We start from the raw sequence: 17675 nt of genomic DNA, 5'->3' as shown, positions 1-17675 counted from the left end.
TCAGTCCCTGCAGCGATCGCCGGGTTCCCGGCGGCCGTCGCTGCTGCCGGACCCAGTGCATCGTGCCAGCGCACGCCCGAGACCCGCTTGCACAGGAGAGCCAGCCTGCCTCAGTATATCTGCGGTGGCTGGTCTTTAAGCGGTTAAAAATGGATTACACAGTTAATGCTGCGCCGGTGCAATTTGGCACCTGCAGACCATCCAAGGTGACTAAGGTGTTCCCCTTTCCTGCCTATTCGACGAGATTGTCCCTAGTCAGTGGGGGTCCCTGAAACGCATAGTTGGGATACCTAAGCGTTTCTTAAAGAAACTGACAGTGCCACCGGTGGTGGACTCTCAGGTTTCTAGGTTAAATAAAGTCACGTTACTACCAGTGGAGTTTGCTCCATCCTTTAAAGACCCTGCAGATAGGAAGGCTGAATCTCTGGTTCGCCATCTCTACTGTGGCAGGTTCAATCTTGAGGCCGGTGTTTGCCATAACCTTGGTTTCCCGGAGCTTGACAGAATGGGCAAAGCTTTTACGCCAGGATTTGAAAGGGGGTCAGCATCCTCATAAACTGGCGGAGCTGGTGGACCAGTTGATACAGGGGTTACCGTATATTTGTGATGCCTCCCTGGGTGCGGCCCCTTTAGCGTGCAGGGTGTCGGTGACAGCAGTGACTCTGGGCCGCATGATCTGGTTGAAATGCTGGTCTGCGGACCAGGCCTTCAAAAAGGGGCTGACGGATCTCCCCTTTGTGGGGGACCACTTGTTTGGAGCTTCCATGGAAGACTAGAAATAGGTTGTTGGAGAAACATGGACTTTAAAGGCACTGACTATATTAAATATAACAATTTTGATACATTACTAAAAATACATCACAAACATAAATGACTCGCCTCAAGAAAGTCGTCAGAATATGTAGCCTCCATAATACAGTGATAAAGTATAAACACACACACACAAACAATACTAATTGCGGTATTTTGAGATACTTCACATCCACAGGATCTCACACAAGATGACAGATGTGTGTACTGCCGTCCATTGAGATCGGTTGATGTGATGATAAATATACAGAATATTCATAAAGCCAGGTTGCTCGACATGTTTCACCTGGAAAGCCTCTTGTGGAGCCAATAATTCAGTACTCTGTATATAGCAGAGCCTCAGTATTTCAACAGGGAAGGTGGAGTCAGAGGCCAGGAACAACTTGAAGACAATTGAAAGAGGTATAAATCGTGTCCTTAATACTAACCACCTGTACTTGTTTATCAGGGTCAGGATAAGTCCAAACAATACAATTGTTCCTTGAGAACTCATATGGGGCAGGGCTACCCAGTAGAAAAATCAGTAGATAACCACAGCAGAGTTTGCTGCCTGTGGAAGTGATCCCAAGAAATGTCCGACAAACGCCTCTCTGCCTTCCCCGGATGGGGATAAACCACGGAAGAGATCATAAAAGGTCTCTAGGGAGGCAGGAGCACCCTGCTTCTGCAGGTTACAAATAACAGAGTCTCTCTGCAAACACGGTCCTGTCTTTTTGGCCAACAAGCAGCCCTTTCATCCCGCAGGGTCGCAGGACCAAGGTTCTAAATCCTCCTGTTCCTTCTCGGGAGGTTCCAAGAGACTCTTGGTTGGTAAGTCTAAGGCGGGCTTCCCCTGTAGTGGACGGTGGTTTCCACAGATGCCAGCCTGTCCGGGTGGGGAGGTGTCTTGGGCACAGAATCAGCCCAGGGGACCTGGTCTCGGGGGGGGGGGGGGGGGAAGGGGGTTGTCCAGTCTGCCGATCAACATCCTGGAAATTCGGGCGATCAGGATTTGCCTATCCCAGTGGATGGATCATCTACAGGGATGTCCAGTAAGGATTCAATCCGACAACACCATGGCTGTGGCATATGTCAATCGCCAAGGGGGCACCAAAAGTGCCCTAGTAGCCAAAGAAGTGGCTGGCATTCTAAGGTGGGCAGAACGCTTTGTTCCACCCCCCTCTACTGTGCACATTCGAGGGGTGGAAAATTGGCAGGCGGACTACCTTAGTCGACAGGCACTCCAGGCCGGGGCGAATGGTCCCTTAACCCAGAAGGGTTTCAAAAACTGTATCCGGTGGGGGACCCCCCGATGTGCACCTATTAGCCTTTTTTGTGTCAAGGTGTCGAGACCCTCTGGCAGACGCCACAGACACTCTGGTGGTCCCTTGGGGCCAGTATCGTCTAATTTATGGCTTTCCTCCACTACAGCTTCTTCCCAGACTTTTGCGCAGAATCAAGGCAGAAGGGATGCGTGATTCTGGTGGCCTCAGACTGGCCTTCGTCGGGCTTGGTACGCGGGACTGGTAGCCGATGCCCCTTGGCGGCTTCCTCTCAGAGAAGATCTTTGTCTCAAGGGATGATCTTCAATCCTGCTTTATGGTTGCTGGCTTTAACAGCCTGGCTATTGAAAGCCAGGTATTGACGGATAGGGGGTTTTCGGATTCGGTGATTCCTATGACTTCCTACAGAAAGTGGCCTTCTTGGTAGCTATTACTTCTGCAGCAGGGTCTCTGAGCTGGCTGTGTTGTCCTGTCAGTCGCTTTACCTGGTGGTTTACAGGAACAAGAGGGTGCTACGTCCCTGTCAGTCATTCTTTCCTAAGGTCGTTTCGGGGTTCCACTTAGATGAAGACATTGTGTTGCCTTCGTTGTGTCCTAAGCAAAAACATCCAAAAGAAATTGGCTTGCATTCCTTGGATGTGGTCCAGGCCATCAGCGTGTACTTGACCGCGACTGAGTCAATTCGCAAATCGGATTACTGGTTTGTGCTTATGGATGGACCCCGTAAGGGGAAGGCTGCATCTGCTGCAACCATTTCCAGATGGATCTGGTAGATGGTTTTACAGGCCTATTCAATTAAGGGTCAGGTTCCTCCTTTTCCGGTTAAGGTGCATTCTATGAGGGCGCTCAGTGCCTCCTGGGCCCTGTGTCATCAGGCGTCAGTGGTCCAGGTTTGCAAAGTGGCCACTTGGTCGCCTGTATACACATTCATCAAGTTTTACAAAGTGGATATTTTTGCATCTGCAGATGCTGCGTTTGACAGCAAAGTTTTGCAGGCCGCTGTGGCAGAAACTTCTGCCTCCTAAAGGGTTTTTTTTTCTGGTAGGGGAACTCCAGTTGTTCCTGGTTGAGCTCCTGGTTTACCTGGTTGGCTAAGTTTAGCCCTTTTTGTGAAATATGTTTATTGCTGTGGTTTTTTTTTTTTTTTTTTTCCCACCCCTCATGCTGACACAGCTTTGGGACATCCCATCGGTCAAAGAAGATATGAAGCTGTGTCCATCAATAAATGAAAGAGAAAATTGGATTTTTGCCTTACCGTAAAATCTTTTTCTCTGATGTTCATTGGCGGACACAGCACCCCTCTGTGGAGTTGGGTTATGTATTCTTCCGACACTGCTTGTTACAAAACTGAGATCCTATAGCAGGAAGTGGGAGTATAGCCCCCTATAGGCTTAGTCAAGCATGGTTAACCCTTTTCCGCCTAGTGTCCTAAGGAGAGCAGCATAACCTATCGGTCAAAGAAGATATAAGGCTGTGTCCGTCAATGAACATCAGAGAATAGGATATTATGGTAAGAAAAAAATCCAGTTATTTTGGTTTACCTGTAAAATCCTTTTCTTGGAAGACATCACAGGACACAGAGACCTCACCCCTCATCCTTTGTGACTCCTGGCTTGCTACAAATACTGAAGCCTTGCCTAACTGGGAGGGTTTATGCGAGGAAGGAACTTCCTGTCTTTGTTTTTTTTGCTAGTGTCCATTCACCTAAAGGTGGCAGCATAACCCTATTGTAATAGGTATTAAGATGCTCTGTGTCCCATGATGTACTCCCAAGAAAAGGATTTTACAGGGAAACCAAAATATCTAATTTTCCTATTCGTAACTCTAATATCGTCTTCTGTGTCTGGCTCGTCTTCAGTATGGGGAAAAAAACGGAACCACTCTATTAAAAACTGCAATTTTCACATCACCGTGTGCCGGGCTATGTTTGGTTCCTTTTAAAATGCACTTTACAAAGCATACAGTAAACTTTGCATTAATATCCATTGATGGCTTCTCTAAAATGTAATTTTAACTATTGATCTTTTCCGCTGTATATCCAGGTTTATGCCTCCAGATGACCCACTAGGAAGGCATGGCCCCAGTCTAGAAAATTTCTTGCGTAAAAAGCCTGTTGTTCCTGAGCATAAGAAGCAACCATGTCCCTATGGTAAGCAGACAATGCTAACTGTATATGGTGTTTTTTTTTTTTGTTTTTTTACTTACAGCATGAGTTTTATGCTTTCTTATATTTGAGAACCTGGATGCAGTTTATATAGGAGTTGGATGAGCCAAAAGTTTTAAGGTTGTATTTCATCCAAAACTTTTCCATTTTATTGTAAAGGCTAGTCTGGAATAGGACCTTGGGGCCCCAACTCTGCATTGTTGTACTTTTCAGACCTCAGTGACTGTTAGCCACAGAGCGCTTTCTGGGGCCATCATGAGCTTGCCTCAGTTTGTATTGTGTTAATGCATTTTAAACTTCCCGCCACCATAAACTGGGTTGAGGCTGGAGCATAAGTGTTATCAGTTAGGTGAAGTGTTGTGCGAGCTCTGCTCTCTTTCTCCTGCCATTCAGCTTGGAGGAAGCACTATCCTGCTGTTAACCTTTTCCTACCCAGTTTTAGAGTCCTCACAGTCTACTCCTAGAGAGGTTGTTTTTGTGCCACCTGCAGATTACTCAGGTTTACCAAAAGGTTGTTTTAACCTACAGTGGGTACGGAAAGTATTCAGACCCCCTTAAATTTTTCACTCTTTGTTATATTGCAGCCATTTGCTAAAATCATTTAAGTTCATTCTTCTTCCTCATGAATGTACACATAGCACCCCATACTGACAGAAAAACACAGAATTGTTGACATTGTTGCAGATTTATTAAAAAAGAAAAACTGAAATATCACATGGTCCTAAGTATTCAGACCCTTTCCTCAGTATTTAGTAGAAGCCCCCTTTTGATGTCTTTTTGGGAAAGATGCAACAAGTCTTTCACACCTGGATTTGGGGATCCTCTGCCATTCCTCCTTGCAGATCCTCTCCAATTCTGTCAGGTTGGATGGTAAACGTTGGTGGACAGCCATTTTTAGGTCTCTCCAGAGATGCTCAATTGGGTTTAAGTCAGGGCCCTGGCTGGGCCATTCAAGAACAGTCACTGACTTGTTGTGAAGCCACTCCTTCGTTATTTTAGCTGTGTGCTTAGGGTCATTGTCTTGTTGGAAGGTAAACCTTCGGCCCAGTCTGAGGTCCAGAGCACTCTGGAGAAGGTTTTTGTCCAGGATATCCCTGTACTTGGCCGCATTCATCTTTCCCTCGATTGCAACCAGTCGTCCTGTCCCTGCAGCTGAAAAACACCCCCACAGCATGATGCTGCCACCACCATGCTTCACTGTTGGGACTGTATTGGACAGGTGATGAGCAGTGCCTGGTTTTCTCCACACATACCGCTTAGAATTAAGGCCAAAAAGTTCTATTTTGGTCTCATCAGACCAGAGAATCTTATTTTCTCTATCGCTCATTGACAGACGTAGTTTTCTTGATTCTCAAGAGCTGGGTTATGTTGTCTCCGCAGGAGTAGGACTAGGCAGAAAGACAAAACGTTCTGGCTCCACCTTAGGGGCAGTCCCTGAGGGTATATCCTCCCTCTCTCTGCTACAGGGAATCAGTTTTTTTCTGTCTAGTCAGGAGCAGAAGGTGGCCTTCTTGGTGGCTATTACTTCTGCACGCAGGGTGTCAGAACTGGCCGCATTATCTTGTCGTTCACCATATCTGGTGGTTCATAGAGATAAGGTGGTTCTTCGTCCGAATCCATCCTTCCTACCGAAAGTGGTTTCAGAATTTCATCTGAATGAAGAAATTGTATTACCTTCCCTGTGTCCTAAGCCCAGTCATCCTCGGGAGTTTGCTTTACACTCCTTGGATGTGGTCCGGGCGATCAGGGTATACTTGAAAACGACAGACTCGTTTCGCAAGACGGATTCACTTTTTGTGATCCCAGATGGACCCAAAAAGGGGTTGCCTGCATCTGCCGCGACCATTTCCAGATGGATCAGACAGACGGTAGTACAGGCTTATTCTATTAAGGGTCGGGAGCCCCCGTTCCCTGTTAAGGCGCACTCCACTCGGGCACTTAGTGCGTCATGGGCCTTTCGCCATCAGGCGTCAGTGGTCCAGGTGTGCAAGGCGGCTACCTGGTCGTCGGTGCATACCTTTACTAAACATTATAAAGTTGATGTAATGGCATCGTCTGATGCCTCGTTTGGCCGCAAGGTTTTGCAGGCCGCAATTTGAGGAGACCAGTGGTCTACCTTGAGGGTTTTTTCCGTTGGAAAATTTTTCTTTTAGTCTCATTCTTTGTTTATAATGAGCCTTTAAAACTTCTAGTTTGGCACCGGTTGGGCCTTCTAGATTGGATTTGATTTTGTCAATCCCACCCCTCATTTGTGGCACTGCTTCTGGATGTCCCAGCTCTTGAGAATCAAGAAGACTACGTCTGTCAATGAGCGATAGAGAAAAATGGATTTTTTGTAAGATCTTACCGTAAAATCCTTTTCTCTTAAGCTCATTGACAGACGTAGTACCCGCCCCTCTATCATTGAGTTGGGTTGGGTTAAATTCTCTGTACTGCTTTAAAACAGAACTGATTCCCTGTAGCAGAGAGAGGGAGGATATACCCTCAGGGACTGCCCCTAAGGTGGAGCCAGAACGTTTTGTCTTTCTGCCTAGTCCTACTCCTGCGGAGACAACATAACCCAGCTCTTGAGAATCAAGAAGACTACGTCTGTCAATGAGCTTAAGAGAAAAGGATTTTACGGTAAGATCTTACAAAAAATCCATTTTCTCACCATCTTGGAGTCCTTCAGGTGTTTTTTTAGCAAACTCCATGTGGGCTTTCATGTGTCTTACACAGAGGAGAGGCTTCCGTCGGGCCACTCTGCCATAAAGCCCCGACTGGTGGAGGGCTGCAGTGATGGTTGACTTTCTAAAACTTTCTCCCATCTCCTGACTGCATCTCTGGAGCTCAGCCACAGTGATCTTTGGGTTCTTCTTTACCTCTCTCACCAAGGCTCTTCTCCCCCGATAGCTCAGTTTGGCCGGACGGCCAGCTCTAGGAAGGGTTCTGGTCGTCCCAAACGTCTTCCATTTGAGGATTATGGAGGCCACTGTGCTCTTAGCCTAATTGGACAGCACATGACACAGGCTGAATATTCATAGACCCTGGAGTACAGGCTTTCAGGTGATTGGACACTGGCAAGCTTGTGAGGACACGCCCCTGGGTGCCTCCCCCTATAATTTTACACTACTCTGTGTGTCCTTCCACACTCAACCTCAGAGCAACAATGCTTTAGTTGCACCGGAGCCATACCAGATATTAACACCTGTCTCTGCATCTGAATCTTGTTCCATCGCCTACTTTGACAAAGGAAATTTCCTCTTTCGTTCATTGACAGACACAGTTCCTGATATTGTTAACCATTGGGTTATACTGCCCCCTACATGAGTAGGACACTAGGCCGAAAAAAAGACTGGCTACGCCTAAGGAGCAGTCCAAGGGGGGTATACTCAATATCTCTGCTATAGGTTTTTTTTCTTCCTAGCCAGGAGTAAGGACCTTGTTCCTTGCTGGGATCTCTGGTCCTGGCAAAATGTTTTTACTGTTTGATAGATTTTTTTTTTTCCTCCTGGTTTTTCCTGTGAGCTCTACAATCAACTGCCGGACTGGGCGACGGGCTGGATAATCTAGATCCAGTGGTCACCCCAGTCTGGCCAGCAAGCGGATCTCGGCCCGAGTCACAGCGTTCCTTCTGGCAGACAGCCCCCCCATTTCGATGGCTTCTGGCTAAGCCCCTGCCTTAGCTGAGCTGGCAGACCAACTCGTCCAGGGGCTGCAGTTTATCTGTAATGCCTCTTTGGATGCGGCTTCCCTAGTGGCTCGGCTCTCTGTTTCGACCATGGTCCTTCTGTGTGTCTTTTGGCTCAAATGCTGGTCTACGGACCAGACTTCTAAAAAAAAAAAAAGGCCTTGACTGATTTTCCCGTTTAAGGAGATCGCCTGTTTGGTGCTACCCTGGATGACATCAATAAATGTCTCACAGGGGGGGAAGAGTACCCTTCTTCCACAGGCTACTAAGGGCAAGGACCTTTGTTGTAGACATGGGCCCTCCTTCTCGGCTCAAAAGTTTTTTTTTTTCATCCCTCAGGGTCGACTGACAAGGGATCAAAGCCCTTAAGGGTACAAGACAAGTGGGTCCACAAAGTCATACGGACCGGCTACAAGATCGAGTTTCGTTCCTACCCTCCAGAAAGGTTCTTTCCTTCCAACGTGCGACTGTCCCCAGTCCGCTTACAGGCTCTCTTTGGGAGACCTTTTATTTCGAGGGGTGATTGTCCCGGTTTCAAATTCGGAACGTTTTCAGGGGTTTTACAGTCCCCAGAAAGAAAGGCAAGCTGCATCCAATCCTGGACCTCGGTGCTGAACCGCTTTGTGCAGGTTCAGAAGTTCATAATTAAGTCTTCGCATGGTGGTGGCTTCCCTGCATCAGGGGGATTTTCTTGCCTCCATAGACATCAAGGATGCTTACCTTCACATTCCAATATGTGTCGGTCACCAATCCTTCCTCCGCGTTGCCGTGGGAGAGGAGCATTATCAGTTTGTGGCGTTACCCTTTGGTCTCACCTCTGTTCTTCGGGTCTTCACGGAAGTGTTGACCCCGGTGCTAGCATTGTTACGTCAGCAGGGGATCGCAGTCCTGGGCTACTTGGATGACCTTCTTCTGCAAGCAGAGTCTCCTACTGCGCTGGTGGAAAACCTGGAGATCTCCATAAGGATCCTGAGGAAGTTTGGCTGGATTCTGAATCTTCAGAAGCCTGCCCTGGTTCCTTCCACAAAACTAGATTATCTGGGTCTGACTCTGGACTCAGCCTTAGCCAGAGTACTTTTTCCTCCAAACACCAGAAACTGCAGGCTTTAATTCGCCTCCTGCTGTCCATTCCTCCGAACTTGCATGCGAGTGCTGAGCCTGATGGTGTCTACCTTCGAGGGGGTCCAGTTTGCATGGTTCCATATGAGGTCCCTGCAAGGGAAATTATGATCAAATGGGACAAGACTCTGCAGTCTCTGGACAACCAAATCCAGTTGAGCCGGGGTGCAAAAGGGTCCCTGATCTGGTGGCTTTGTTCTCCGACGCGCCAGCAGAGCAAATCCTTTCTCCCCTTGTATTGGACGGTGGTCTCCACAGATGCCAGCCTGTCGGGTGTGGGGAGGCGTTCTCAACAGAAATTCTGCTTAAGGGGTCTCAACCCTGGAAGAAAAAAACATAGACATAAAATGTTGGCGCATAGGTAAAACCAAATAATGAGCTGTATGAAAGAAAGTAAATTAAAACGTAATTAAAGTCCGCAAAGAGTCGAATGGATAGGCTGTAGATGGTCAATAAATAATCCGCACTAGGGCTAAGCTTCTCCTCTGGAGTGAAGCCAACTCAAGGATCCATTTAAGAAAAATATTGCACTTAGGGGCGCTCTCCTGTTTCTTTTATAGGTATGGGGCAAATGGCACATTAAAAACTCCTATAAAAGGATATTCTCATCTGTGGTGAGACTGCTTCAGCGGAGGGGAGAAAAAGGCATCCGAGCTGTGAAATGGAGAGCCTTCCTCCGGCGTGCTGTTTCCGGAAAGGAGATGAAAAAGTTCAGGATCTCAGCTATGCGGGCCACTGGTTGGAACGCAGCGCCGGCTGGCGTGTGACGTCGTCATGGAGCAGGGGAACACAATGTGTTTCCAAGCATTCGCAAAGCTCACACAGAGCTTTGGTGCTCCTTTATCCAGTGTAGCCAGGATAAAGGGAAGCAAGGTTCATCTGCTCTACGGTCATTGACAGACACAGCACCCACTTCTCTGCGGAGTTGTATTTTCTCTGACACTGCTTGTAACAAAACTGAGTATCTATAGCAGAGAGAGGGAGTATACCCCCTGGGACTGCCCATAGGCATAGCCAGACTTTTTTTTTCTGCCTAGAGTCCTACTCCTGTAGGGGGCAGTATAACCCAATGGTTAAGAATATCAGGAGATGTGTCCGTCATTGAACATCAGAGAAATGGGTTTTACAGTAAGTCAAAAATCAAATTTTTCTCTTCTGTTCATATCCATATTGTCTAAACTGCTAAAGCTGACAGAGCTGCTGACTGACATCTGCCTTTCCCCCTGCTGCTCTGGGTGGTCGGCTCCGCTGGGGCTCGCATCCTGGCTGCTGGGCGCCCTCAAAATTCAGGCCGCAGTTTGTGGCCTACTGGGTCGTGGCCTGTGCTCTTCTTGGCCACGCGGCTGCTTGGGCGCTGCTGTTGGGGGGCGACCTCAGTGCATTTTAGCTGAAGCCCCCAACTTTCTCCCTGGGCATCTGCCAGACTGTGAATCTGGGCAAATGCGGCTGGGCCTCCACTGAAATTCAGGCGCAACCTGCTGAGCCATATGGCTAGCCTGGCGCCTCCCTTGAACCAGGTGGCGCCATGGGGGTGCTTCAATTTTAGTGACAGTGTAGAAGCCATTATTGTGTGGGCGAGGGTACTCTGCCTGCATGTCCATGTCATGGAGGGCGACCCTCTTGCTTTTTTGCAGAGTCTAATAGGTGCTCTTTTTGTGGACCTTTGACCAGCTTCTCCTTGGGGGACTGAGGTCAGCGGCCTCCCCTGCTTGTTATGTTTTCAGGGGGAGCTTAGTATATAGCGACCTTACTGTATCTGCGTCCACGCACTTCGAGTACTCTGATAGTGAGGATGATTCCTCTTTTGCCACACATGCGCATGAAAGCCGCTGGTAGATGCACTGATTGTAGCGGTGTGGAAAATTTTAAACATGGGGGATGCAACTCCTTTGGTGCCCGCAGATGCTCTAAAGTGGCAAAGATTTTTGCGCCAACTGTGACAAAATTGTTGCGAGTTGTCCTAAATGCTATATGGTGGTGCCTAAGCATTTAGATAGATGGTATCCCTTGAGGAGTCTCTGTTGAATATTTAGGCAGCTCCACCTGAACCCGTGGACCTCCCTGATTCAAGACAGGTGGGTCCACAAGCTGCTTCGGTTCAGTTTCAGTCTTATCCTCCAGAGAGGTTTTTCCTTCCTACCTGCGTTTATCCCCAAACTGCCTGCAAGGTCTCTTCGGGGCGATGCAAGACTTGCTACTACAAGGGGTGATTGATCCAGTATCAGAATCTGAATGGTTTTTTTTCATGGGTCTTATTCAAACCTGTTTACAGGTCCCAGGAAGGAAGGCAAGCTGAGTCCAATATAAGACCTCAAAGCTCTGAAACGCTTGTGCGGGTACAGATGTTCTGAATAGAGGTTATTCGTACAGTAGTGGCATCCCTACATCAGGGGAATCTTCTGGCCTCTACCAATATCAAGGGCGCTTACCTTCATATTCGCGCCTCCTCTGCTTGCCATGGGTGAGGAGCATTCTCAAGAGGTCTTGCCTTGGCTCCTCGGGTCTTCACAAAGTGTTGACCCCGGTGTTGACATTTTGCGTCAGTGGGGGATTGCGGTACTGGAGTATCTGGATGATCTTCTGCGAGCAGAGTCTCCCGACTGCTCTAAAGGACAACCGGGAGATTACTGTGAGGACTCTGCAGGAGTTTGGTTTGGAATAAAATTTCCAGGTATTGGCTCTGGTTCCGTCCACCTAGTTAGACTATCTGGGTCTGCTGTGAACTCTGCCTCAGCCAGGGTGTTCCTCCCATGGGACAAGCTCCAAAATCTGCAGGATGAATTCAGCTCCTGTTGTCCAGCAGTCAGTCGTCTTTCAGCACTGGCATGTGGGTGCTGGGTCTGATGTTGTCTACCTTCAAGGTGGTTCCGTTTGCACAGTTCCTCACAAGACCTCTGCAAAGAGAGATTCTTGGCATGTGGGGCAAGAATCCAGTCTCTAGGCAATCTGATCTTGTTGAGCCGGGGTACGAGAGGGTCTCTGATTCGGTGGCTTCAATCTGTGGCGCTTCGACAGGGAAAAATCTTCCTTCCCCTGTACTGGATGGTGGTCACTATGGATGCCAGCCTGTCCGAGTGGGGTGGCGTTTTTTGGCACAGTTTGTGCTCAGGGGTTCTAGACTCTGAAAGAATCCAGAATCCTGATCGATATACTGAACGTTTCCTCCGGAGGTGTATTATCAGTTGTGTCTCCGGTAGGGAACTCCTGAGGTGGTCCTGGTCTCTCGTCTCAACAGGAAGGTGCCTAGGTTTGCGGCACGGTCTTTGGATCCTCTGGCCGACGTCACAGATGCACTGGTGGCTCTTTTGGGGCCAGTATTGTCTGCTATATGTCTTTTCTCTTCTAGAACTTCTGCCAAGATTCCTGCATAGGATTGAGGCAGAAGGGATTACAGCCATCCTAGTGGCTCCAGACTGGCCTTGCCGTGCTTGGTACGCAGATCTAATACGGTTAGTTACCGATGCTCCTTGGAGACTTCCTCTTAGAGGAGATCTGTTGGTTCATGGGCCAATCTTCCTTCTTGCCTTATAGTCATTGCATTAATGGCTTGGCTGTCGGAAGCCTGGTGCTGCTGGATAGAGGGTTGTCTGAATCCGTGATTCCCACGCTGCTGCAAGCTAGTAAATCTACTTTTAGGAGGATTTATCATCGTGTTTCAGGAGCATACTTTGCGGGTGTGAATCTCTTTTGGGTTCACCTCCACTCCTTTTCGGTGACTCAGATTTTGGTTTTTCTCCAATGAGGTGTTGATCAGCATCTGGCCTCGGGTACCACCGAGAGCCAGGTTCGGCCTTGGCGGTTTTCTTTCAACGTCCTTTGGCTACACATTCTTTGGTTCGCACCCTTGTTCAAGGGGTTCGCCACTTTGCTCCCCTAGTGCCGTCTCCATTGCCCTTGTGGGATCTCAACTGTTTGTTCTTCAGTAACCACCGTTAGTAAATATTTGCAGGATTCCTCTATTTACATTGTCCCATAAGGTAGTCTTCTTGGTGGCTTTTTTTCTTCTGCACATAGGGTGTCGTGGGCTGGCAGCTTTGTCTTGTTCACCTTACTTGGTGGTTCACGGAGATAAAGTGGTGCTTCGTCCCTGCCAGTCATTCCTTCCTAAAGTCGTCTCTGGTTTTCATTTAAATGAAGACATTGTGTTGCCTCCCTTGTGGCCTAAGCCACCTAAAGAGATTGCCTTACATTTTTTTGGATGTGGTTCAGGCAGTCAGGGTGTTCTTGGGGGTGACTGAGTCATTCCGGAATCAGGTTCCCGGATGGACCAAGTTAGGGGCTGGCTGCATCTGCTGCGACCATTTCCAGATCGATCAGGCAGATGTTGCAGGCCTTTTTCCATTAAGGGTCAGGTTCCTCCTTTCCCTGTTAAGTCGCATTCTACGAGGGTGGTTAGGGCCTTCTGTCATCAGGCGTCCGTGGTGCAGGTTGCAAGATGGCCACCTGGTCGTCCGTGCACGATTTTAATTAAATTTTAAATGGTGGATGTGTTGGCATCTGCGGATGCTGCCTTTGGCCGCAAGGTTTTGCGGGCCGCTGTTGGAGAGGATAAGTCGTCTTTGAGGGTGTCATTTTTTTGTCAGATGCTCTCCAGTTGTTTCTTGGTTGAGCTGCTGTTTTACCTGGTTGGCTACGTTTAGCCTTTGGGAAGTATGTTTATTGCTGTGTTCTTCCCACCCCTCATATTGACACTGCTTTGGGACATCCCAATGGTAAAAAGATATGGAGCTGTGTCCATCAGTGAACGAAAGCAAACTGGATTTTTGTCTTACCGTAAAATCTTTTTCTCTGATGTTCATTGACGGACACAGCACCCACCCCTCTATGGAGTTGGGTTATATGTTCTTCTGACCTTGACTTGACTTCTTCTGTTCTTCTGCTTGTTACAAAACTGATAACTTAATGCATTATGTGGGAGTATGCCTCCTTGGACTGTCCTATAGGTGTAGTCAAACTTTTTTCCACCTAGTGGTCATTGCTTTGGGACGTCCCTATGGTACAGCATATGGAGCTGTCTGTCAATGAACAAAAGAGAAAATAGAATTTTTTTGCACTCACTGTAAAATTCTTTTCTCTGAGTTCATTGACCCACAGCACCCACCCCTCTAAGGAGTTTTATGCATCTGTTACTACTTGATACAAAACTGAGTATCTCTAAGCATAGAGGGGATTAGAGGGGGATTATGCCAGCTGAGGATGGACCACGGGCATAGCCAAGCTTTTGTGTTGTCTGCCTAGTCTTACTCCTGCAGAGGGCAGCATAACCCTATGGTACAGAATATGGAGTTGTCTGTCAATGAACTTTACGGTGAGTACAAAAATTATTTTATTCCTACTTTGCTAAAGCAAGAAAAGCCACTTCCAGAAAGCTCTACCATCGTACTTCGAAGTCCTTCTTTGCCCGGTGTCAACACAGGCACTTCATTCTCAGAGATTGCTCTGTGCCTCACATGCTGGCCTTCTTGCCATCAGGTCCTGACCAGAATTTGGCCTTAAGCACTCTGAAAAGGATGGATTTTGGCCTTTTCTCTTTTTAAAAACCTCTGGTCTCACTCTCCCTTCTCAAAACCTTTATTCACGGAGTAGCTCCCATCAAGATCCCCTTGCAGCACCCTGTGATTTCTTGGGATTTCAACTTGGTTCTCTCTGCCCTGCAGAATCCACACTTTTGAACCCAAAAGAAAAGAAGTCTTCCACTTCAATAAAGGCCTAGTACTACCATCCTTATCCTACCACTCCAAAGCACCCAAAATAAATTATTGTTCATTGCCTGGACGTAATCAAGAGTCATAAGTATCTTCCTCAAAGCAACAAATTGGATCAGGAAAACTGATTGCATATTTTTACTGTCCTCCGGACCTCGTAAGGGACAACTTGCTTCCAGGACCACCAACATTCTATGAATAAGAAATCTGATCACTATAGCCTTCACTTTCAAAGATAAATCCCATCCTGTGCTTTTTTTGTGCTTACTCCACCAAGTCAGTGTGAGTTTCCTAGGCATTCTGGCACTGGGCTTCTGTAGCCAATCTTTGTAAGGTCACTACGTGGCACTCTGTGCCTACCTTTTCAAAATTCTAAGTGGACCTCTAGTCCTTTGAGGATCTTTTTTTCACTGGCACTCTGATGAGTCTGCTAACCCTTTTTTGTTGTCCAGCCTGTTGCCATGGTTCTGTTTGCCTACTTGTTGCCCACCCTTTTCAATCACTTTTCGGGGACATGCATGAATACTTTATACATGTATACATTCAATATCTTGGAGTACAGCACAAGACACAGTCCACCCTCCCTTCTGCTCCTTGGTTACTATGCATTGCTTGCTACAAAGCTGAAGACTCAGGCAATGGGTTAAGGTTATGGGGTGGGGATTCAGGAGCTTGTCCTCAAAAGCTTGTCCAATCACCTAAAGGTACAAGCATTCCAGTGGACCTTCTGTTTACCCGCCCAAAAATGTGTGCCTTTTTCCTTTGAAATGCGTGGGGTATATAGAATTTTCTTTTCTATTCCCTTCTCTTTGGAAGTTCTCATCCATCACTGGCACCTTTTCTGTGTCGGGGTGTGTAGACTCTCAAGCAACGACCTCCAGATGATCCCTTTGGGTCAAGAAGTTCTTGATACTCAGTCTCTGCCTGTTGATGGGGTGGTGCGTGCTGTGTTAACCTTGTATAGTGGGTCCTCTCATCCCTGCCTATCCCCTTGCGGAAGGGTTTGCTCACTTGCAGGGCCGGAGTGGGACTATTTTCAGCCCTGGAGTTTCATGCCTTAGACCGGCCCACTTTAGTTCACGACTGACTATATTAAAATAATGTAAATTAAAACCCCTAGAATATGTTTGCAATGGCTGCGGACATAGTACAGGAGAATGCAGTGCTGCGGACATGGTACAGGAGAATGCAGGGCTGTGGTCATGGTACAGGAGAATGCAGTGCTGCGGACATGGTACAGGAGAATGCGGGGCTGCAGACATGGTACAGGAGATGCAGTGCTGCGGACATGGTACAGGAGAATGCGGGGCTGCGGACATGGTACAGGAGAATGCAGGGCTGTGGTCATGGTACAGGAGAATGCAGTGCTGCAGACATGGTACAGGAGAATGCGGGGCTACGGACATGGTACAGGAGAATGCAGTGCTGTGGACATGGTACAGGAGAATGCGGGGCTGTGGGCATGGTACAGGAGAATGCGGGGCTGCGGACATGGTACAGGAGAATGCGGGGCTGCGGACATGGTACTGGAGAATGCGGGGCTGCGGACATGGTACAGGAGATGCAGTGCTGCTGGCATGGTACAGGTGTACCATGCCCGCAGCACTGCATCTCTTGTAGTATGCCTGCAGCCCTGCATAATGGCAGGCAGTTGAGGAGTCTCACCTGTTCCTGAGGCTACATCGATTTAAAATTGGCGACGCCACTCGGGAAAGCTCGTATACGTTCGGCTATTCTCGGGAATAGCCGAACGTCTACGGCCTTTTCTGAGCGGCGGCGCATGCGCCGTGACATGTTGGCACCGTACGGCGCCATTTTTAAATCGGGCAACCCAGTGGAACGGCCCCCGGACCGACCGGCCCACCGGGAGAAGTCCCGGTGCTCCCGATTGGCCAATCTGGGCCTGCTCACTTGATATACTTTCCCCTTCCATATTACTTTTTAAGTGCTTTCCCTGGGATCCCTTTAGGCTTGGGAAGTTTTTTCTGTTGTCTCTCCATTGTGATAGTATGTTGTAAGGGCTATGTCAGTTGTAAATGTATTACAAGAATAGTTATTTGGCAGCACAGCCCTTTCCTCATTATAGAGCCTTCTACCCTGCTTCTAGCTAGCTTAGTCTTTCTCTCTTTTACTCACTTTTGACCAGCTAGTCTTTTTTTCTTCTATTGTCCAAGCTTCCCTTTAGGTATTTTTCTGTTTTCTATTTCTTAAAAATAGTTTTATGTATATATTTTTCTCATTTCACTTCACCAACTTAGACTATTGTGTTCTGATCCATCACATAAAATTTAGATTAACAAAACATTGAACTTAAGGCTGTAATGTAAAAAGTCAAGGGGGGTGAATACTTTTTCAAGGCACTGTATGCCTTGTTCGAACACAGAAACGTCTGATATTGAAATCTCAAGATTTGTTCTACTATACAGGCCAACAAGTGACACCATAAAGCTACATGATAGACAATGCACAACTTATGCAGGTGAAAAACACAATATGCACAATACGCAGGTAGAAAGGTTTATGAATGCCTTTTGTAGCCCATCTCTGGCCCTTGCAACTCCCCCTTGCCTTCTCTTTATGGCCTCTACTGGCAGAACTTCATGCTTTTTATGGTTTAATATGTAAACCTTTTCTGAAGTGTTCAGGCTGGATTCATGAGGCCACGGGGTCCTCTCTTTACCTCTTGTCTGTGCTGGATGGTGTTCACTGATGCTTAGAGCAGCACTGACACGAGTGTCAGTGTCTATCTCTGCAATAGTACACTTTGAGTGAAGGGCACTGTGGTTAAACTCACTTGGGCTGGACAGGGTCCTGATGTCCTGAACTCATAGTATTTACTAAATCATCTGTCTTGAGGGAAACTGGGCATTGGTTCTCCAACTTGGGGAATTGTGGCAGAAGAGCTACTGTAGCACATAGCTGTGAACTGAAAGTTACTATTAGAG

The 17675-nt window shown here is 47.6% G+C and overlaps 1 protein-coding gene across 2 annotated transcripts in view; it reads left to right on the top strand.

The window, feature by feature from the left end:
- ZC3H12B (zinc finger CCCH-type containing 12B) overlaps positions 1 to 17675 on the top strand; it is a 164273-nt gene that overhangs the window by 143126 nt on the left and 3472 nt on the right. For both annotated transcript variants that reach the window (XM_082264457.1, XM_082264456.1), the window contains exon 5: positions 4115 to 4221. In XM_082264457.1, the coding sequence (XP_082120583.1) occupies positions 4115 to 4221 (107 nt within the window). The remainder of the gene's footprint in view (positions 1 to 4114; positions 4222 to 17675) is intronic.

The sequence above is a fragment of the Pelophylax lessonae genome (assembly GCF_965119305.1).
Source record: "Pelophylax lessonae genome assembly, chromosome: 7".
NCBI lineage: Eukaryota > Metazoa > Chordata > Amphibia > Anura > Ranidae > Pelophylax > Pelophylax lessonae.
Note: the sequence above shows the minus strand (reverse complement) of the source record. Positions and strands in the feature narration are given on the sequence as shown.